General features: G+C 41.4%; 2 protein-coding genes across 2 annotated transcripts in view; one reads left to right on the forward strand and one right to left on the reverse strand.

Moving 5' to 3' along the window:
- The first annotated feature begins 233 nt into the window (after positions 1-233).
- On the forward strand, positions 234-10,689 carry reep5 (receptor accessory protein 5). The gene is made up of 5 exons (XM_019894462.1): positions 234-454; positions 674-767; positions 7,948-8,086; positions 8,553-8,721; positions 10,456-10,689. The coding sequence occupies exons 1-5, from the start codon at positions 337-339 to the stop codon at positions 10,503-10,505; spliced, it is 570 nt and encodes a 189-aa protein (XP_019750021.1). The 5' UTR covers positions 234-336; the 3' UTR covers positions 10,506-10,689.
- Positions 10,690-14,777: 4,088 nt separating this feature from the next.
- The window catches only part of chd1 (chromodomain helicase DNA binding protein 1), a 30,148-nt gene continuing 22,654 nt past the window's right edge, over positions 14,778-22,271 (reverse strand). Inside the window, exons 28-36 of the mRNA XM_019894579.1 lie at positions 19,554-19,676; positions 19,333-19,476; positions 18,950-19,249; positions 18,717-18,848; positions 18,414-18,592; positions 17,398-17,497; positions 17,270-17,321; positions 16,942-17,176; positions 14,778-16,159 (exon numbers count right to left, since the gene is read on the reverse strand). Of these exons, the coding sequence (XP_019750138.1) occupies positions 15,877-16,159; positions 16,942-17,176; positions 17,270-17,321; positions 17,398-17,497; positions 18,414-18,592; positions 18,717-18,848; positions 18,950-19,249; positions 19,333-19,476; positions 19,554-19,676 (1,548 nt within the window). The 3' untranslated portion in view covers positions 14,778-15,876. The remainder of the gene's footprint in view (positions 16,160-16,941; positions 17,177-17,269; positions 17,322-17,397; positions 17,498-18,413; positions 18,593-18,716; positions 18,849-18,949; positions 19,250-19,332; positions 19,477-19,553; positions 19,677-22,271) is intronic.

The raw sequence follows: 22,271 nt of genomic DNA on the forward strand, positions 1-22,271 counted from the left end.
CCAAAATTGTGCAACGATTGTCTCGGTTTACATTAAGCCACATAATACGGAGAACAGCGTTTCTACAACACACATAAAATAATAATCATAATGATAATATAGCATACTAAAATTAATGTGTGTTTCCATCGATGAGTTATCAGAGTTTGGTGTACAGTAAACACCTTAATGAGACAAGCGAAAGCTTTTATTATGAAGATACCCACCGGAAGTGCTTGGTAGTGTCCTGTACACTTTGATGCTTTGTAACTAACGGGAGTGTTCGGTTTCACGAGTGTCGCATTTTCCCATAGAACAACTTCCTAATTCATCCTTGTTCGGGAAGCAAGAGCAGCCATGGCACATGCACTCAAAGAAAGATTTGAGAAGTTCCTCCACGAAAAGAGCCTCGTGACTGATGCCCTTGCTAAAGTCGAAGCGAAGACTGGGGTTAGCAGGACGTACATCGCTCTCGGTGAGTGTTGACAGAAAGAGGAATGGGAAAAAAAAAGACTGCATTGGCGAGTCGACGCGGTGGCAGTCGGAGCGGTTTTGACGTTTAGATGTCGAGTATGATAGCATATGTTTGATTGTGTTCCTTTTAAGATATTACTAAATAAAGATATTTAGAGCATTGCATGGATTATATGTTGAAAGTTATTTGTGTTAAATAGCTGTGTTGGTTTTCTTCCAGCAATCATTGGCATCATCGCAGTGTACTTGGTCATTGGTTATGGAGCCTCCTTGCTGTGCAACCTCATCGGCTTTCTTTACCCAGCTTACATATCGTAAGTGGACCGGGCGATATCGAGGAGGGGCCACACCCACACTCTTACACACAAACACACTAACACGCATACACACTTCTCTGTTCTAAAGTTAACATCGCTGGCATGTATCCAATTTATTTTTATGTTGGTGCTGTAATCAAATATCCTGTCGATACGCAACAAATTTATCAGAGCAGTAGTGTTTAAACATGTTCCTTTTATTCCTGCAATTCAGTAATGGGTCATTTTGAATGTGCGCACTATTATGGCATCACACGCCATCTACGTCTTGTGACTCACACAAAATACCAAATATCACTTCACAAATTGCGCAATTGCAGCCTAGATGGGTTTTGACAAGTAAGAAACTGGTTATCAAACTGTCATAACAGTATTTTAGTCGTCAGTCCTATCATCACTTAATTTTTTATTCTATTTTTTTAATGAATGAAACAAACATCTACGTCAACAAATACAGCATTATGAGCACTTAAGCCTTATTGAACTGAGGACAGGCACATGTTCCACTTGACGTCGCAAGAAGTTTCATCTTTGATAATGTGGTCATCACATTTTTTTCTTTTTGGCGTCACTGGTATGCTTCAGTAGTGGCATTACAAAACTGCAGATCAAGGCCAGATAATGAACACAAAACATACTTTTTGAGTTCTTACGTATGCTGACGGAGTTTTGCTGGGGTATCATGAGATATGCGGCTGGATGGATGCATGGATTGAGGAGCCGACGATGAGAAGAAAGGAGCATCAGCGCAGAGCGCCGATGCGTATGTGAAACTGTGAGTCGCGGCTTGTAATTGAAGCGGACTTACATGGGACAGGAGAAGAGAGCCAATCTCTCTTTTTAGTTAATGGATGCTACAGCTTCTTTCAAGCTTAGCTTGTAGCAGACGTGTGCACATTGCAGCATGATGTCTTTGATCCACTGGTAAAAGGACACTTTGAATCGCTCCTCTTTCATCTATAACTGCTTCAGACAACAAAGTGTATACAGGAAAGTGGTTAAGAGTGCACGATTGTCTGTGTCTCATGTGTTGTTTTGTATTATTTTGTCATTTTTTTGTTAACTTTTCTTTTGATAGCGGCACAGACACCCGCAGCGGCTCCTCTTGTTTTATGTTGAGAGGGAAGAAATTTCATCTGTGCTGTATGTTACACATACAGTACATTTGACAAAGTTTATCCAATCCAATCTGGGTTAAATTCCAAATGTTACAGCTTCAGTGGGACAATTTCACTTCGAGGTTCCACTATCGTTAAATTGTGATTTCATATGACCTCAAAAGGGGGAGGAAAAACAGGACCATCCCCAACATAGAGCATACAGTATATAAAATATAAATTGGGAGTGTGGTTTTCTGAGTTACAATCGTAAAGTACATACTGGAATATGCAAACCCATAATTTCAAGGTCTACGCAAGCTCGTATTACTTGCACACAAGATGTAGACTCTCAAACTAGCAGTCAAGATCAGATAGAGAAAAGACGATTCTGAAAAATGATATGAAATGCAAAAAGCTTTTGAAGAGTTTCTTCAAGTAATCACGTGTTAATGTGACAATACACATTTTAGAGTCAACAAGCCTTTGCACAGGGAAAAGAAAAAAAATATTGTGCTGTCACCAGCGCATTCATTACTGAAACTAGATTTTCTTTTATCAAGTTTTTGGGGATTCATGCCTTCTATGTGGTAAATTATATTGAAATATTGAATAACAAGTCAAAAAACAGAGTGGTACACAGCCGATCATGTAATTTTCAGTTTGTTTTATGGCGAAAAAAAGTCGATGTTTTTTTTCAAATGAATTTTTAAACATCATAAAGCGACAAAATAATCCTGAGGTACAAAGATATTGACAGGCGGAACAGCTATATAGACTAGTTTGTTATTGCACAGTCTCAGGTTTGTGGGGTGGTGAGAAACAGTCGAAAGGCAGAAAACCGTGGGATCCTCCGCCAAAAAACAATGCTTGTTGCTTATTTACACTTAAGCTTTTAAGATGAGTCGGACAAAAACTATTTTTTTTTTCATATGAGAATTACGGGGTGAGGTGCTTGACAAAAAAATCGCTATATTAAACTATATCGGTTGATTGTCCAAATCAAGTGACTCAGACTCACACGCACAAAAGTGTGATCAGGACATCTCTGTCATGAAACGGTTTTCACAATTTAATTTTCTCACAGTCCTCCTAAGTCAGCGCTGCATCTTCTCTGGATTCCAATGGGTTGTCTACAATGATCAACTCATGACTGGGAAGGGTTGTCAATTTGTCTATGGTTCATGAGTTTAAAAAGACTTCATTTAGAGAGAGACCTATAAAATATATCACAACTTTCCTCATTTTGCCTCTTCAGAATATTGTTTTAGTTGTCAAGGGATCATGTTTACACTGATGTAATAGTAAGACTTTCTGACTCAAGGTGTGACATGCAAAGCACAGTTCATTTAGGCCAGTGTAGTGAGAAGCCAAAGCGAAGCCAGGATGAACACAAAAGAAGGGGATGCCATGGCACATGACCTAAAAGCTCTGACAAAAAACAAAAACAAAACCTCAAATCAGCAGTTAAGTAAAAAGTGGCCCCAACTGGCCTTGACGTACAATCATGTGACACAAAGTTGTTGTTTTCAAAATAATCACGTGATTGTCTGCAAAGCCCACAAAACACCAGTAAACAGTTCTGAGAAAACAGTTCTGAAAAAACAGTTGGAAGCTCATGGCAAAAGAACCATTCAACTGTAAGCACCAGTGTGTCTTACCATTCGAAGAAAAGAGGTGTGGCGAAGATCACTTACTGAAATAGAGTGGATAGAAAAGGTCTACACACCCCTGCTCAAATGCCACCTTTTTGTGATGTAAAAAAAAATAAAATAAAATAAAAATCCATCCATCCATTTTCTAATCCGCTTATCCTGACAAGACTATACCCTGAACTGGTTCCCAGCCAATCGCAGGGCACACATAGACAACAACCATTCACACTCACATTCACAATTTAGACAATTTAGAGCAGGGGTGATCAAATTCGATCCTCAAGGGCCGCTGTCCTGCCTGTTTTCCATCTCTCCAGGCTGCAACACACTTTATTCAAATAATCTGGATCGTTCTAATGCTCCTTCAGAGCTGGGTGATGATCTGATCATTTAAATCAGGTGTGTTGCTGCGGGGAGAGATGGAAAACAGGCTACACAGCGGCCCTCCAGGCCTGGAGTTGGACATACCTGATTTAGTGTGTTCCGTTACCCTGCCATGCATGTTTTTGGAAATGTGGGAGGAAACCGGAGTACCCGGAGAAAACCCACACAGGCACAGTGGAGAACATGCACACTCCACACAGGAAGGCCGGAGCCGAAATCGAATCCTGCACCTCTGCACTGTGAGGTCGAAACGCTAACCAGTCGACGACCGTGCTGCGCACTATCTATCTAGCTATCTATCTATCTATCTATCTATCTAGCTAGCTAGCTAGCCAGCCAGCCAGCCAGCTATCTATCTACAACAGGGGTGGCCAACCCGCGGTTCGCGAGCCGCATGCGGCTCCCGGGCTTTCACATGACAAGCGTTGAAAACGCCTCGGCAGTGGCGCTGCCATTCAAACAACGGCGCTAAATACACAGAACTAACTACGTCAGCCTATCATCAATCCCGTTACTTGATTGACATACAGGGCCACCAATCAGATGACAACTGAATCACCGCTCATGCGCAAACAATGGCGTTCAGTGCTAAGCGCTAAGCTAGTCAGCTTTAAAGGTAGGGGTGCCCAATACGTCAATCGCGATCGAGCCGGAGCCAGCGAACTGGTCCCAAGTCGAGGGCGAGCGTTGGGAGGAGGAAATGGGGGTGGGGGGGATATGTCTGTGTGTTTCGATTTCGTTCGTGTTCAGTGAAGTTCCGGCTCTCGCTCATCTCGATGTCTATGCGTGCATGTGTGTATGTGTGTGTGTGTGTGTGTGCGTGTGTGCGTGTGTGCGTGTGCGTGATGTGGCTCTTTGCAGTAACACAGTAAAAAAAAATGGCTCTTAGTCTCTGACTGGTTGGCCACCCCTGATCTACAAAATAGACCAACATAACCTGTACAAAAACCTTTTTCTTTCAAGGAGGGAAGTGTAAATAACCGAGCTAATGTGGTCTGCACACCCTCTTAGAACCTTTTTTTTCCAATAATTTTTGTAATTTTATCAAATATGTATAATTTGTAGGGCTTGAAAAATATGTTTTTTTTCAATGCATCGATAATGACTGTCAGCGGATTTCCAATATTTCCTACAACTTAAAATCCCTATCCAGCTGTATGCTGAGTGGATGGTTGGTGGTACCTACAGAACAATACAATGCAATACATTTATATTGCGATTTTCACAGCAGCTGCAGCTGTAGCAAAGCGCTTAATCAAATCCAGTAAGACTAAACTGCCACAAAGCCACATAAGCGTTACATCAAGCAGTTACATCAAGTTCGATGCTTTACGACCGACGGGAGTGTTCGGTTTCAGTTTTCAGGAGGCCTGAACAATTCATGAAATTGGAATCAACATGGCACTGAAGTCAAAATGCCTTTTTTCTAGTTGTAAAGCCTGCAACTCGGGTTGGGGGGGGGGGGGTTGAAACTCTGTATTGTGGCCCATTGGTTTAGTTATTTGTTTAGAGTCTCAATATAGTGCTTAAGAAGCGGCGTCCACGTGTTTCCACATTGTTTCTCAAAACGTGAAACGTCATCAAGCCACACATTGAAATGATAACTTAGTGAGTTATGGTCGTGCCACGTTTTGGCTTTTAGAATGTTGTGAAATATGTAGTGCGATGAATTTTTCAGTGGGTTCTACTCAGGAGAGTTTCCACACAGAGCAGCTGGTTTTGTTGATTTTGAGTAAACGTAGTCTCTCACCAGCTCTGTGTGTGTGTTTGTACTCCTGTGGGTGTGACTGTGAGGATCTGACCCCACCCTCACTATACAGTCGGTGTATTGACATAAGTGGAAGAATCATCCCAAAAAAGGAATCACCTTTCAATATTCACAATCTTACCAAAGCCTGTTGGATTATGTACAGTCATGTGCACATTTGTTCAAGTGCTCTTCATACACTGAAATCCGAAAAAAAGCATGCGTTCGTCCATCCCGTCATTCTCTGTCGCGCTTGGTCTCACGAGGGTCGTGTCCTATTAAAGATGACACGGCTCTCGCATGATTATTAAACCTATTTCCAGAAAATGTTGAAGACGGTTGAACACGAGCCAACCAGAACCATCGCAATATATTGAGGATCTCCAGTAAAACAGCTGTGAGACAAAAATAAAAAAAAAGGAAATTAATTCTTGCGTAATAAAGTAAACTACAATTCTCAGACAACTATTTGACCTTCCTTCTTCTATACGGATGTACAGCAATATCGAAATACTGTAAATACTAAATGACAAAGATGAAAATGAAGGACATTTTTGCGATAATAGTTTTATAAATGTAAGATGTAGTTTAATTTATTACTAATTTTTTTAAAAAAGCATTTTTAAACATTTTGATTTCATCAACAATTTTTTTTCAATTTTATTTTTTTTCGAACTATAGTAACCTTGTTCATCCAATCTCACGTGTTTTTACAACTGTTACATGAAATTTAAATCGGCATAGTTGTATGCGAATGTGTGTCATTATCTGATGTTGTTAACGGCAGTTTATTTTTGAGAGCATCAAGAGAATAAATAAATGTTATGACATTGACAATTTGAGACCTGAACAGGGAATCAATGTTCCAGCATTGAGCATCTTGAAATCAATACAATCAATTGCATGTAAGTAAAAAAACAACCCGCCGGCCCCCCGCAAAAATTAAAAAAAAAAAAAAATAAAAAAAAAAGATCTGTGTCCCATCCTCAGGTTGCCAAATAATTTCATTCAGGTTCATACAGTCACGGGATTGTCTCCATTATTCTATGCAACAAGTCATGCTGTCACTTGGCATGTGTAAATCGAGTCATTGTCCCAAGAAAATCTACTGGCAGAAGTGGTATCTAAGACCATTTTGACGGACTTGATTACAGAGCTTAGTACCGTTTGACCAAAAATCAGTCAGAAAAGTTGTTTTGTTTTTGGACCAGGTCTGTCAAAACGCAAGTGTGCCTCCTCAATGTTTTGTCAGTTACTCATTGCATTTCCGGCCAAATGCTTCATAGGAAAAAAAACTGATGAAATGTGTGATGTTTTTTTTTTTTTTTTAAATTTCCTTTTTTTTCTTGTAGCGCCACAGAAGCTTTGTGCAGATCACTGTGTCACGGTCGTATACACCCACAGTGTATGTTTAGTAACAGGGGCCACTCGTTGGATGTGTAGCTGTCACCAAGCTTTACTTAGTGTATTTGGTGTTGCAAGTAGGACGATCGTCTATGTAACCCAATGCAAAGTCCTGTTCGAGCGGAAAACCACATCTTACAACCCACACCTGCACATACACAAACATCTCTTGGTATTTGAAAGGTTAACAGCTGCAGGATAAGGTCAAAACTGTGTCAAGACGCAAATTACAAATTATCTTTTAAAAAAACGGGGACTTAAATTTTATATAAAAATTCAACCGGGATATCACCGTATTTTCTGCACTATTAGGCGCTTCAAAGTATAAGGCGCACCTTCAATGAATGGTCTATTTTAAAATGGTTTTCATACATAGGGTGCCCCACATTGTAAGGTGCACAGAATAGAAGCTACAATAGTGGCTGCGGTTGCATTATGCATCCACTAGATGAGCTACGTTTAAGGGAATACAATACGATGCAGTTTATTTATGTAGAGCCTTCACAACAACTGCAGCTGTAACAAAGCGCTTTACAGAACATTTCAAATACTCAGAATCAGAATCAGAGAATCAGAATCGCCTTTATTGTCATTGTATAGCATACAACGAAATTTGGGTGCCACTCCTTCGTGCATTTCGAAAAAATAAATAAATAAAATAAAATACGTCCAAGAAATCAGAATATTGATCCATATAGAACGGGCATCAAATTATCAAGTGCACTCTTGGCTTTTGAAAAAATTGAGTGCCTTTAGGTGCGCCTTAGAGTGCGGAAAACACGGTATATACTTGCAGTGAAAAGCTACAGACAAGTAGACCATTTCTGTGAGCGCTACCATACAAGTGATAAAATATGAAAATTCCTGACGTTTGTATGTCTTCTCTGCAGCATCAAGGCCATAGAAAGCGCCACCAAAGATGATGATACAAAATGGCTGACTTACTGGGTGGTGTATGGACTCTTCAGTGTGGCCGAGTTCTTTGCAGACATCTTTCTCTCGTGGTTCCCATTTTACTACATCGGAAAGGTAATCGAGCTGTAGTTTGTCGGCATTCTGTCTTGTTTTGATGATGCCTTTTGATTTTCTGTTGTCACTGTGATGGCTGAGTTTGATGGAAGCATGTGGCCAAGCACAGAATAACCAAGGACAAATAAGTAGTGAGGCACGCCAACTAGAGGAGTGCAGACCGCCACCAAGGCTGTTCACACATATTTTCTAAGTTTGCATTGCAAGCCAATTCCCTGCTCTTTGAGATTCGATTCGCATTGTAGTGACTTAAACGGTAAAAATGGAAAATAAACTCCTTTTGGCTCAGTTACTTATCAAAATGACAGAAAAGCTCTTAACCTTCAGTTGGTGGATTATTGATCAATGTATTGTTCATTTCACGTCAAATGCTGGTTGAAATATCAAAACAAATGTGGTTTGTGAGAATGTGGCTTTTAGTCACGGGCAGTTTTATGAGTTTTATGAGTGCTTGTCTTCTTACCAGTGCGCCTTCCTGGTCTGGTGCATGGCTCCGACCCCTTCCAACGGCTCGGTCCAGATTTACAATCGCATCATCCGCCCCTTCTTCCTCAAGAACGAATCCAAGATTGATGATGCGGTCAAGAATATCAAGGATAAGGCATCGGAAGCCGCTGACAAGTTCAAAGATGAGGGTGAGTACGAAGGATGATTCCAATATGGGCAAAACCTGTTAATCAGATCAAATTAATTAAAATAAATAAGTAAATAAATGTTGGGAAGGTGCGGGAAATGACGAGACAAGGCAAAAAAGGTGAGTCACATCTCTAAAATTGTGTTTTATAATCGAGGTAATACTATAAGTTTTCCTTTCTTCAGTGACTTGTGCCACTTCAGGCTCATATCCAGATTATCTGTTGTTAACTTTGACATATTTCAGACAAAACTGGCCCAAATATGTTTAGCAAAGGTGGCAGCGGTGTAGTAGGCAAAAGGCCGTTGGAAATATTCCCCATTCATTTTAAACGGCGGAGGTACCAGGGGCGCAGCCGGGGGTACCAGGGGTGAAGAGCGGGCCGGCTCGGAGGCCAAGTGTGGCCGGCAGAGAGGCCTCTTGGTCGGATGAATGAAGCGTGGGGCGCACATGTAGTACGTACGTTGGCCACTTTAGGCTCAGATCCATATCACCTAGAATTACCATTGTCTGCTCTGCCATGCATCTGCCAAAGGTGAGCCGTATTTGTATAGTGATATTTGTGCTGGTTTAGGTTCACCTTTGCTTGGTTCAGAAAAATGCCTACGTGCCGGATTGTTGCCGTGAGTGACCCACATTCATTGGCTCTCTGAGAGTCTATTCCCTCTATGCCCAAATAGAGGCCCAGACATTGGTGGCCAGTCCTAACCCACCCCCACTTCACCCACATATAATCCACACAGAACCCTGACATGTTTTACCAGTTCTAACCGATGCCCGGTTCGCTTTTATTGAAACCTCATGGAACCCAGACATGGTTGATTAGGACTAACCTAAGACCACTTTGCCCATACGTAACCTTTTTTGTACACTTTACATATTCTCAGTTTAAGCTCATGCCCACAAAGCCCAAATAAACCCAACATGGAACCCAGTACCCTTGCCCACTCTTAGCCCATGCCCACTTGGTACCCAGGAAGCCCACATTTATGCCACATCCAGCCCAACTGGACATGTTGGCTGGGGTGTGTCCTCACGAGCCTCTGCGACTGGTGACATGTGAAAAGATTGATGTGTCCCTCGGTCATGCCTTCTGTCTCTTCAATCTCTGATTGTTTTGTTTTATTCATGCAATCATTAGTTAAAAAATAATCATTCATCTCGTAGAATTGACAATGAAAGCCACCTTGAATCTTAAATCCTGCTGTGGCCTTGAAAGTGTTTTCATGTTGGAGGACTGACAACCTTTGTGTGGGGGGTGAACAGCTCGCTCAGGACATATTTTCAGAAATAGGTCAACAACAAGAGATTTACTTCGTGGTTGAATATCTTCACGCTTGATGGGTGGGCAGGCACTCCAGAGACCCACCATTCACGCCATGACTTCTATAAAAACTGTTTTCACTGCTTAAAAATCTCGTTGGGCATCCACGGCAATCACAGCCAGGGGGGTCAATAGGAATGTGTAGACTATTTATATCCACAGTTTTTGTGTAATCCTGTAACTCCAAGTATGTAAAAACATGACATCTGATTGCATTATTATGAATATTTACAATTATTACTACTGCTCATGTTTGCTGTTGCTATATATAGGCATACGATTTATTAAAAAACAAAACAAAAGAAACCACTGTATGAACTGTCCCGATATCAAAAATATAGGCATCTGCGTTTCATTGACTCGTGTTTATTTAGTCACCTTTCGTGTGTGTGTGTTTGTTTGTTACCACAGCCAAGAAAGCAACAGCCAACATCATGTTTGAGGAGAAGAAGAGCTCCTAATCAGGACCTCCACACAGGACCGTCTGTGCAGCTGTTCCAGAAAATAATGTTGCCTTGTTGTATTTAATGGATTATCTGTTCTGGTGTGTAACGTCAAAGCCATTTCCCTGCTCAATTTACTTGTTTGACAGGTCACTGTACATCGCCCTGATCCTGAATGAACCCAATAAATGCCTAACTGGAATTGTGTAATGTTTTCTGCCGTAACGTGACAATATAATGATACCCAGAACTGCTATACTGTATAAAAGCTGCATCTAACTTGTTAAACTGGTGACATGCGAGGTTTTTGGTAGGTGAGGTCCTGACTTTGGGCAGAATTTAGATTTTCCAATTTATGAACGAAACTGCGATCAGCAGCATGGCATTAGAAAATGACTAAGAAAAAAAATGATGTACTGTATCGTCATTCGTTTCTCACACAAAATTTTACAAAAAGGTTTGTTATTTTTCCAGCAATTTAGAGAGCATAGTAGCCACTGTAATGTCATACTTGTTCAATTACTCATTATACATTATAACTGGTGTGCGGAAAAAAATATTTAATTTAGGCTTTTACTGTAATATTCTGTTAAACAATACTCAAATATGTTGAACACAGACAATTCAGCAAAACAGTAACAGTTTAAATGAATTTAAAATCTAATTTTGAATTGTGGATTATTAAATTGTCTCTTCTCATTTTAGGTCAAATGAAAGATGTTTTATTGTCTTGTCGTTACTTGGAGATGAAATCCATGTGTCTCTCCCAACAACCTTGCAGGTACGATGGGGACGTGAGCCCCTCGAGCTGGATTACACCCTTCAATCCCGCTTTATGAAAGGGTACCAGACCACCACAAACAGTGGCGGTTCAAGACCAGTTTTTTTGGTGGACCGGGCCACGGGTTTTCTCAGAGGGGGACAGTTTTAAATCACATGAGAGTTGTGGTCCTTTTACTTTGTGTCGCCTTGAAGTAACGTTTTGTAGCGCCCAGCCAATAAAATGCGCCACTAGGTGGTGTCGCTTCGCCTGCGAGTTTGTTGAGCTCCCCGGTTTGGTGACTTTGCTCACCCCGAAACGTGGCGAGTGGTCTCCTTGCTTGGTCCATACATGAAAAAGTACGCATTGCTGTCTGTCTAATTTGAGTTTGACTCACAGATAAAAGCTAGTGAGCAAGTGGCTTGTACTGTTATGAGAGGAATACTTCTCAAAAGGAATTTGAGGAAAAAAATGTACTTCAGAAGTTGGCAACTTGGCACCAAACGATTTTTGTAACTTCCAGTGATACTGTACTTCTGCACTTCTCGGCAGGTATTTGGCCCCACTCTTCATGTGATTAAACTTCTCCAGTTCTCTCAGCTTTTTCTCCAGACGGCATGTTTCAGGGCTTTCCACAGATTTGCAATAGGTTTTAGATCAGGGCTCAGGTGTTTTACCTGTGTTACCAGGACAAGAACCCGTGACCAAACTTTCACCATTCCGTTGGAATTTCATTCTGCACAGATTCAAGATACCCAGTACTAAATGGAGCAAAGCCTGCCCAGAATTTCACAGAGCTTCTTTAATGTTTCAATAATTATCGATTTTATTTTCATTACTATAAAGTGCAAAACATTTCACTATGGGTTTGAGGCAGACCAAGTGATATGGTCAATATAATTCAAACACAGTTCATTTCGGACAAGCGGCAGTTGCGTGACGTCATCTTTATAAGACGTCTCCGTTCTGTGAGGTCATCTTTACTGGACGTCTCGAAATTAAAGCCAAAGTGTCATCTAGATTAGATGACACTTTGGCATAACAATTCCACCACCTCTTGCATCGCTCCTCTGTCGATATGAAATGAAAAATGGGCCACGACACTTTGGATCATATTTACTTGTGTAAACACTGCCACGTGTCCTCTAATTTTGCGTATGTAAGGGCGCATTGTTTTTGTAATGTGAACGAGACCATAAAAAGAGCGTATCATCACGACTTGAAGTGCGAACGGAGCCTGTCCCATCGTGACATCTAGCTGTCGAGGTGAAAATTACATGTAAATGTAATGGACCTACAGTATTTGGCACCTCGCCCTTATTTCTGGACTGCTTTCAATTCCGCGGAGAGCTTTGAAATGCCCGGCAAAAATTCCGCGATCGCGGAGTCGTGTATTCCGGCGGGGACGAATTTAATGAACTATTATACATTTGAATTTAGTATTGATATATTCATTGCCAACAGCCAGGAGTGGCAACTGGGGGCGGGGGGGGAGGGCGCAAGGCATTTGCTAAGGGTGGCAGCTCCCGCCACCCCGTAAAACCTTTTAATGCTTGTCACCCTTTAAAATAGGCCGAGTGACTGCTTCTAAATTTGAAGACACCCGTGATCCTATTCAGAGGATCTCCATTTGTTGAACATGTCTGATTGTCAGTGGTTCATTTTCATATTTTTTTATTACTTTTGTCAGGTTTCAAGTTATTTCTGTGTCCACTGTGGGGTTTTAATTTATTGAAAGAGGGCTACGAATTTTGTCCACGTTTTGTTTAATTGGGATAAGGATTAAGGGGTTTTCGGGGGGGGGGCATTCCCAGGGCCCAGTTTCTTGTATAAAGATTGTAAGATTGTACAAACCCAGTACCAGACTAATCTGGTTTAACTACACTAATCAAATTGCTTTCTGAGATATTATTAAATTTGTGATTTACTAGTTCAACAGAGGTTTGACTAATGATGAAGCATGGAGAAAGGGAAAAGAGAGCGTTCGAAAAACTTAAGTGAAAGTGAGAAGATGCTTTTGAAGGAGATAATTTCAAAGTACCCGCAATTGAAGATAAAAATAGCAATTTCAGCATCAGAAATGAAGCTCCCCCCCCCCCCCAAAAAAAAACTAAACGCTTGGACTGAGATTACGAATGAATACAATTCAAATGAAAATGCTACCAACAGGACTGTCCAACAACATCGGGTAAAAAGTTATGATGTTGCTTGATTTTTCATCGACAATGAATTGCACGTTTCCTAATATGGGGCACATACACAAGTTCGTACTGTATACTGTATTGCCTTCTAAAGAGGGTAGTAAACCACAGCAACTGCTCGAAAGAAGAGCTTCAAGACAGCTGGGGGACCCGCAGTTCGACCAAAAATACACATGACCTGCGAGACCTGTTGAGGCGAATAATCGGTGATGAGGTACTTGAGTTCCCCTTCCCGAATCACATGAAAGCTTTGTCTGAAGCAAACGAATAATTTCAGCTGCAACGATCATCATCAAATTCATTACGGTTTACTTATGTCTCTGAAAAATCTTTCTGGTGTTGGTGGTGGGGTTTCAGCTTCATTGATGTAGCCAAGGCAACCATTTTTCACTATGCACATTGAAGGGCTCAGCTTTTCCTCTGAAGATTAACTTGTCCCTGGCCAGGTTTAATTTTGGATTAGCTATAGTCCTTAAAAACAGGAGATCATTTAACTCAAGACGATGACAAGTCTTAATTGAATCCATATTGATGAAAGCTATTTCAATAAATCCTGGACTAAAATGTGAATTGATCTAGATTAGAACTAGCCTTAAACCCTGCATGGGAAACTGCAAAAAAAAGTTAAAGGAATTCATACTCTCACCAATCAAACCTACGTGACTTAGGTCAAAGCAAATCATGCGTTCCACTGAATTAATTCGTTTTTATTCTATCACTTTTGAAGTTAAACTTTCACATGAAGGATGCTGATGAAATTTGGGATGTTAATAAAAAATATTTTCCTATTCTAGACATTTTTATATTATGCTTCCTACTCGGGGGCGGGGGTTATTTGCAATGCATTTTATAGTTAAATTACCTGTACATTCAAAGTGTGACGTTATCAAACATAACTACACAAAACAAGAGACGGGGGGAGGAGGGAGGGGGGGTGACTATGTGGGTGCGTTCCACGTTGTCTCTTTTGGAATAAAGTTTGTTTTCCAAGCCCGTCCCCACGCAGTGTAGTGCCCTCTGGTGGTCAGCGAGAGCATTTTAACGGCTGTTGTGGGAGTTGAGCCTTCGCCGAAACGGATATTGCGATGGAACACGTCGTGGGAAGCATTACCGTAGAGACAGGAATTTTGGAGTCAGCCTTGTGTCTAAGGGGAAGTCACCAGTGAGGATAATGTAGGATGGAGTTAAACATGTTCTTGTTTTTGCACCGAGGAGCGCTGTATTTTATGTATCGGAGCTCATCAACTCAAAAAATAAAAGTTCAGGAAGGCTTTTTCTGTGTTGTATGGTTTCAGTTATTACTCCATTGATAAACTTTTTAAGCGCTGGTCCAAGGGAGTACAGTGATTGATTTTAATGGCTTCATAAACAACTATATAAAAACAGTTCATAAAAATCCATGCACTCTCAGTGTAAATTGATTCTGAAATATAGAGGAAAGTTATGTACAACAGAGTGAACCGTTAACAGTGACTTCATTCAGTTGGGTGGTTCACCACAAATATACTTGGCTGCATAGAACATTGACATTATTATTGCCTACGTCGAAAAAAAAAAAACAGTTGCGGAAAATATCTAAGCAGGTCTTTTTCGACTGATTTTCAAAAGTCACTGATTTTAACAAAAAAAAAAAACTCAAAACAAACTCGGCAAAACCTTTCCCTTTACCAAAAGTTACATTCTGAAAGCATTATAATGAAAGACCTATTATACAGAGACTCACTTGAAGAACAAAAAAAGCCTGAGTTGATAAAGAAAAGTCTGAATAAATCCAAAAAGCCTGAGGAAAAAGACCACCGATTTACTATTTTACATAAATTTACAAAATCATGATGGAAGGGAAAAATTGCTCACAAAATGTAGAAAGCAAAATTTTTTTGTTTTGTTTTGTTTTTTTTACAGCTAAAATCTGTTCTTCTTAAATAATTCTCACACAAACAAATGAGAAGGTATGTAAATGAGGTACGTCAGGTGATGAGCCCGAGCCCAGACTGGTCTTGACATCAGCTTGCAACATGATTCATGTGACAGCTGACGGTTCGACTGACTTAACACTTAAATAAGATAATCACGTTGGACATGATCATGACAGACGGACATGAACAACAGTCAAAACACAGGATCCAGTGTCATGGGTCGGTGGGAGTATGAGGCAGCGCTCAGGGTCTTATTCTGTCCAAAGGTTAAAATAAAAGTTAAAAAAAACAAAAAAACTTCTTTATAAAAATAACAAAAAGTGTGCTGCGTGCAGCATTTAACTCTTAAATACAAAAATATGCTATGATTTTGTTTTCCTTGATGCCTGGTTTGAGGCGCTGCTTAGCGTTCGTCTCCAGTCGTGGCACAGTGCTTTCTACAGCTTTCCTCTAAGGCGTGGGCTGTTGTTAGCGAGTTCATGGCCGCTACGAGCAGGCCCGGGCAGCTGCCGTTATGTCTTGCGGCCGCTCCAGATCTGCTCCGGTGTGCTCTTGTGGTCGGACGAATAGTCGAAAGGAGAGCGGTGGCCCAGCGGCGAGCGGGAGTCGTAGGGCGAGGGCTGGTCGCGGGGAGAACGGGGCCCACTTGCCGAGGCCCGCTGCTCCGTCTGCCAGTCTGAGTGGTAGCGGTAAGACGAGCGGTGGTCCGAATGGGAGAGATCCTTCAGGTCCGGCCGGTGGTCTTTGCTGGAGCGTAACTCCTCCAGCTTCCTTTGCTTACCATCGCTGTAATGTCTACCACACACACACGCACACATACGAAGCCTGACTGTGAAGCACGTTCAAGATCGTTGCATGCCTGAACAATGAATCGAATTTAAATTAACATTGCAATGAAGTAAAATGCAATTTTGAAATGGCCAAGGCTGCCATTTCGAAACACGACACAAAACTGCTTAATTTCAGGTAAACCACCGCCATCATGGGTTCCAGGTTCACAGTCCTGCTATTTGGCAGAATTTTTTTTCTGGTGGCCACCGATTGCTTACAGGACGAGTGAAGTTCATCATCCATTTTCCAGAATGTAATTGGCAGTCGGTTAAAAGTGTCGTCATTAAGTGTTCACTTCAAATTACTTCCGCATATCTGGCATGACTTAACTGGAATTCATGTCAGGCCACTGGCGTGGTATCAGTGTCGTAGTCTCGGAGGATTTTATAAGTGCAGACATATGGCATTGGTGCATCCCTACTGTACATTGATATTGATGAAAAGGCTAATGGAGTCACCTAATTTCAAATTAAATACTTTTTATTATTACTATAATTTTGGGGGGTGAATTATGTAAGGCCACTTTGAATCAATACAAATTTAAGGTGTAGGTTATGCTACACATTCATTACAAACAAAAAAAGGCATTGTGTAAGGTTATTTATTTGGGGATATTTTTAACTTTAATCCAAATGACGTCTTATTTTAAAAAGGTAAACATAGGTAAAAAAAAAAAAATATATATATATATATATATATATATATATCTCTCTCTCAAGTAGGCAAAAAGAGATTTTAGTATTCACCTGTCCTGTCTGTCTCGATCCCTGCTGTCCGGTCGGTAGTGGTCTCGGTGGTCTTTGCCGTTGCTGAATGAGGAGTAGGGCCTTTTTCTGGATTCTGCAGTTTTCCTGGGGGCCTCTGAGCTGTGTTTCTCCTTGCTGCTGTCATGATAACGCGCCGATGGCTGATGCCTGTCTGAGCTATAACTGTCTCGACTGCTGTCATCCTGGTGAGAGTTGTCCCTCAGCCGTTCGATATCTGCGACAGAAAGCACAGAGTAAGAAATCGATTGCACAGTAGCGACAAGCTAATTTAATGCTGATTGCACAGGTCAATGAAATTCATAATTACCTGTGTGTTTAAAACCGATTGTGTTTGCACTCCTTGTGTTCTGCTCCATGGCCTATTATAAAAAATAAAAATGATTATGGGCCGATATGAAAATGTTGGAATGCAGGAATACTTGCAGGGTACCCCACCTGAGCGTTCTCTTGTCTTTTCTTGATGGCATGCTTATATAATTTATGCAATTTCCTGGCGTCAAACTCGGTGAATTTTGAAACAAATATCCACAGGTTTCTGTCAAAAGACAAACATTATCAGCCACAACTACGAGGGGGTTTGGATGACTCAGTTTACATGACAGAAATCACATTCACAATTCATAGTGCAGGTAACCAATGTTTTATTTAAAGTGAATCGCATTCATGTATTAATTACATATTTAATTTGCTCTAGGTCTCACTTCAGCAGCCATCTGAGTTTTTGTGTTTATTTGTTGCGGATATGTGAAGAGCAGGGGGGGGGCAGTGTTTCATTTTGAAGAACCGGAAGACTTTCTGTTCAATGACCGAATGAGAATAATGACAACAATAAAAGATATAGCGCAACGGCTCTGATCACAAGCTGCAATTGCAGACTGCTGAGCGCTAACAACTTCCGGTGACGCAGGACACACGCTAACGTAGGTTAACGATTTACCTGCTTCATTTCATTGTATTTTTTTAAAATACTTTTTGTGAAAAATGAGACTGATAGGATTATTAGGGTGCAGTGTACATTAACACTATATATATAAAACACTATATATATATATATATATATATATTACTAACATGCACAAAGACACACAAATGGTTGTTTTGTTTTGTTTTTTTCTCCTCGACACCCCTCGCGACCAATTTGGGAAGAGACCGCGATCTACCAGTCGATCGCGATCGACGTAATGGGCACCCCTGATTTAGTGGACGCATAGCGCAACCAGAGCCACTATTGTAGCTTCTATTCTATGCGCCTTATATTGCGGTGCGCCCTATATATGAAAAGAGTTGTAAAATAGGCTATTCATCGAAGGTCCACTTTATAATCCGTAGAGATTTACAGTACAGAAAAATACAGTAGTTTGGACTTGAGAGACCAAATTTGTATTCAGTCTCCCTGGCAAAATTGGTTCCCAACTTTGACTTTGTGTGGCCAAGAGACAAAGTGTGCTTACTTTCGCCATTGTTTGATGAGGTCAGGATTGGAATACTCCTTGAGACACTCCGTGATGTGGTCTCCAATCTTGATGAGACATTGCCTGGTGTGTTCGAGCTGCTCACGCTCAGAGAGACCCTTCTCCGGTCGGTCCAGCTGCTTAAGTGCTGCTTTCACCGGCCGCATTCTCTCTTTACACTGCAACATTCAAACACTTGCTAACTATTGCTACTCTTCGATCAGGAGTTGACTGGGTCACATTAACGTCATGTAATCAAGTTGAAACAAATCATACTGTAAAACCAGGAAAGTGTGAACATACCACGCTGAAGGTTTTCTGGTCCAGTTCTTCAGACTCCTCAGACAATGGAACATTCTCTCCACTTGCTGTTATGTGGACTGGCACATCAGGTGCTTTCTTTAGCCGTTCTCTGACCTCGGCTTTGCTTTCAGTCTGTTGAAAAAAACATCAATAACAATAATGTCCATTCATTGTGACCACTGTGTGTGTAATAATAATAATAATAATTTTAAAAAACATTTAAGTGTGTTCACCTTTTCCATGTTGTCCTCTTGTTTATGGACTGCTTCCAAAGGTTTAACTTCTTTTCTCTCTTTTGACTCCTTGTTGTCTTTACTGTCCCAACTGTCCTCCTTTTTCTCCTTTTTACAGTCTTTCTTTAGCTCCTCTTTATACTCCCTCTCACCAGATGAAGAGCCATCATCCTGTTGAGCCTCATCCTCTTCTTCCTCCTCCTCCTCCTCCTCATCTTCCTCCTCCTCCTGATTCTCTTCCTTTACGGTCTCTCTGTCTGTTCTGCTTCGTCCGCTCGGAGCCTTCACGGGCATCTCCTCCTGAAACAGACAATATCCCACATTCGTGCAAAAGCTTCCTTTTTGGGTGACAAGTGGTTAACATAACGGGATTTTCAGCGTACCTTTTCCTCCTCGATTTCATCCTCATCATCCGATCTTTTGTCCGATGGAGGATCTGAGGATGCACTCTTCATCATCTCATCTATCGGAGTTGACTTCATAGTTTCTCTCTTTTTGGATCTTGGCTTCCTCTTTCGAGAATTGACCTACAAATGCAAGGCGCGTTTCATCGAATGAATTAACGAATAAGTGAATGAAGACAACGTGTAAATGTCAGACATACTGAGCCTGCTTGTTTCTGAGCTTCTTTTTTGGCAAGGTCCTTGCTCAGTAACTTAATGAGGTAGTCTGCTCTGGTCTGGAGCTGCTTGGCTTGGGGTTTCTTATCAGGGTCATCTGGTAGGAGCTGTAACAAACAATTCATCATTTTCAGGAGAGAATATAAACGTTCTGGCGACAGCGAAAAGTCGACATAATTAATTGTAGCGATGGTGTAACCTCTAACGTGGAACCCGAGCCATTTTCTGACACGGGCCAACCTCCAATTGTTTTGGAATATGAAAAGTATCTCCCATGTGAAATGATTGCTTCTGAACTCTTGAATCTTGTTATCTTACTGATGCTCACCAGGGGTGAAACTAGTCCGTGTAATTTGAGTGCGTTCAATTTAAAAATATGCTCAATTAATGTTTTTCTACCTCAGGTACATTTGTGTGTGTGTCTAGTGTACATTGTCAGGAAAACAATACAGGCCAGCTGGAATAATTGTTCGTACAATGCAGGAGAGTGTGGCCAAAATGCTCACAAATGCGGGCACATTTTTCAGGAATGCGGGTAAAAATTTCATTCGGTCAGACAATGCGAGTGTATACTTTTATGCTCACTCTGCAGTTCACTGTTTATAATGTGGCTGAAAGTCACCATCCTTTTACACTGCCAGCCTCCTTCTGCACGGCATCTCCTTATCTATGGTGCATTCATAAGTATCAAGTGTGTTCTGCTCCACTCTGACCATTGGAAATCTGAGCGTTTTTCAAATGTGATGTTCGTTTTTTCGGAGTGCCCCGGAGAGTGCTCTGGCCACTCCAACAAGGGATAAGGGGCGGCCAATGCGTGAGGTAGTACAAATGGAAACAGTTCAAGCACGAGCTGATGACTGGTTATAATACAGAATGCATACGGGAATACCGTATTTTTACGACCATAAGATGCACATAAAAGTCTAACATTTGCTGCATACAATAATGCCTTGTGTATGCGCCGAGTTCCAAATCTGTGAATGCTGTTGTGTGACTTTGATGAAGGGTCCGCTTAACTGACTAATATTGTGCCGACACGTTACTTAAATTGAGAAAAGGCGGATATAAGTGAGGAAGGACAGCATACGGAAGTGGCAGGGTAGGATGTGAAAGAGAATGCTAAAAGGCACGCCCCCAGTAGGTGTGAATAGTGCAACAGGGATAGCATCTCTTCAAGCTGAAGTGAAGAACTCTCTGACTTCCATGCATGCTTTTGAGTGGGTATTAACTCATTCAGTACCAGCCAATTCTGGACCAAGTCTGAAAAGACATTTAAAAACGTCTTTGAGAGTGAATGAGTTAAAAAACCAAATGCATAAGCTCACTGCAGAAGTGAACCGAAAGATACTCGGCATTACCAGCCAAATCAAGGGGACGGCCAAATGAGTCAGGGCAAAGTATAATGGTAAAGTGTGCCGGCTCGTGGCGAAGCTGGTAGAGCGACACGGATTCAAATACCACTCTGTAGCTTTTTATGTTATGTATTTTTTCATTTTGTTGAAATGTTTTACGATGTGAACAATTGCAGCCGATCACGTGTTTACTAAAGAATTGAACAGTTATGCAGTTGGAATAATTTTAATGTAGCCTGTGACAAGTCTGCAGACCGGAAACAAAATTACGAGAGTGGCATTGCCCTCATGGACACAGCTGAAATCAGGAGCCAGTTTATCTGGAAACCACTTGAACCTTCACGTGGCAGTCTATACAGTACATGAAGAAGGTCTATTTTTTCCTGTTGAATGCAATACACACAACATAGGGCTTTTACTTACTCACGTGTATTACGTACCCAGATTGCTATGCTCACCTGTTGCCTACTTTTTTTGTGATTGCATATACCGTAAGTTCCGGGCTACAGACCGCACCTGATTAAGAGCCGCATGCTCAGATTTATGAAGAAAAATCAATTTTGTAATTATATGCGCCGCACCGTACTATAAACCGCTGGCCAATGAGTAGGCGGGGGTTTGCTTCTGCGTCCCTGCCGCCTGGAGCCGCCTCCGGCTGAGGCCGCTGACGCTGTCCCCCGCTGAACTCCCGCAGAAAAAAAACGCAAATTTCTTAAGGTTAAAATAATCTCCATATTTTTATGAGCATGATCAATGCATTTGCACAACGAAATTACGCTGAAACACCTAAGAGGCCAGACAAAGAGAGATCTCGATGCGCATTTGTGTAATTACGAGGAGAAATACTGCAGCCCACGAGGCTTTTTTATTTACAGTCCGAGTGAGAGGCAAATCAAATGTCAGAGGGTCTTCGTCCATATTTATTATTTCATCTAGGCTGATGGAATTCTCCGTCATCTTTCTTTGTGTCAATGTGCGGAACGAAGCAAGTTTGTCCTCGTAATTGGGAGGGAGCTGCTGACACAACGTCGTGTGTGCCCTAATAGTAGAGCTAAGATCGGTCCTAAAAAATCGAGCCCGACCCGACTCGGCCCGAGGGTATTTAAGCCCGACCCGGCCCGAGCCCGATCACTTAACTTGATTTGCAGGCCCGAGCCCGAAGCAAACCCGAGATTTCATATTTTATTTGTGAGGACTCGGGAGGAGGAGGGGTGATTTCTGATAACAAAGCCTGTCTTTTGGAAAGAAATCTAAGTTAAACAAGACTGGATAAACATTTACATCTTTTATATAAAGTTCCTGAAGAGGTTACATTAGCGGACAATTTTCCATCATTGACGGATTTTTTTT

This window comes from Hippocampus comes, unplaced genomic scaffold (assembly GCF_001891065.2).
Source record: "Hippocampus comes isolate QL1 unplaced genomic scaffold, H_comes_QL1_v1.1 scaffold123, whole genome shotgun sequence".
Classification (NCBI taxonomy): domain Eukaryota; kingdom Metazoa; phylum Chordata; class Actinopteri; order Syngnathiformes; family Syngnathidae; genus Hippocampus; species Hippocampus comes.

Bases quoted from the DNA above. Each gene is read 5' to 3' on its own strand.
- reep5 (XM_019894462.1), top strand. From the start codon at position 337: ATGGCACATGCACTCAAAGAAAGATTTGAGAAGTTCCTCCACGAAAAG. The intron at 455-673 runs GTGAGTGTTGAC...GTTTTCTTCCAG, and splicing joins CAGGACGTACATCGCTCTCG to CAATCATTGGCATCATCGCA. The intron at 8,087-8,552 runs GTAATCGAGCTG...TCTTCTTACCAG, and splicing joins CATTTTACTACATCGGAAAG to TGCGCCTTCCTGGTCTGGTG.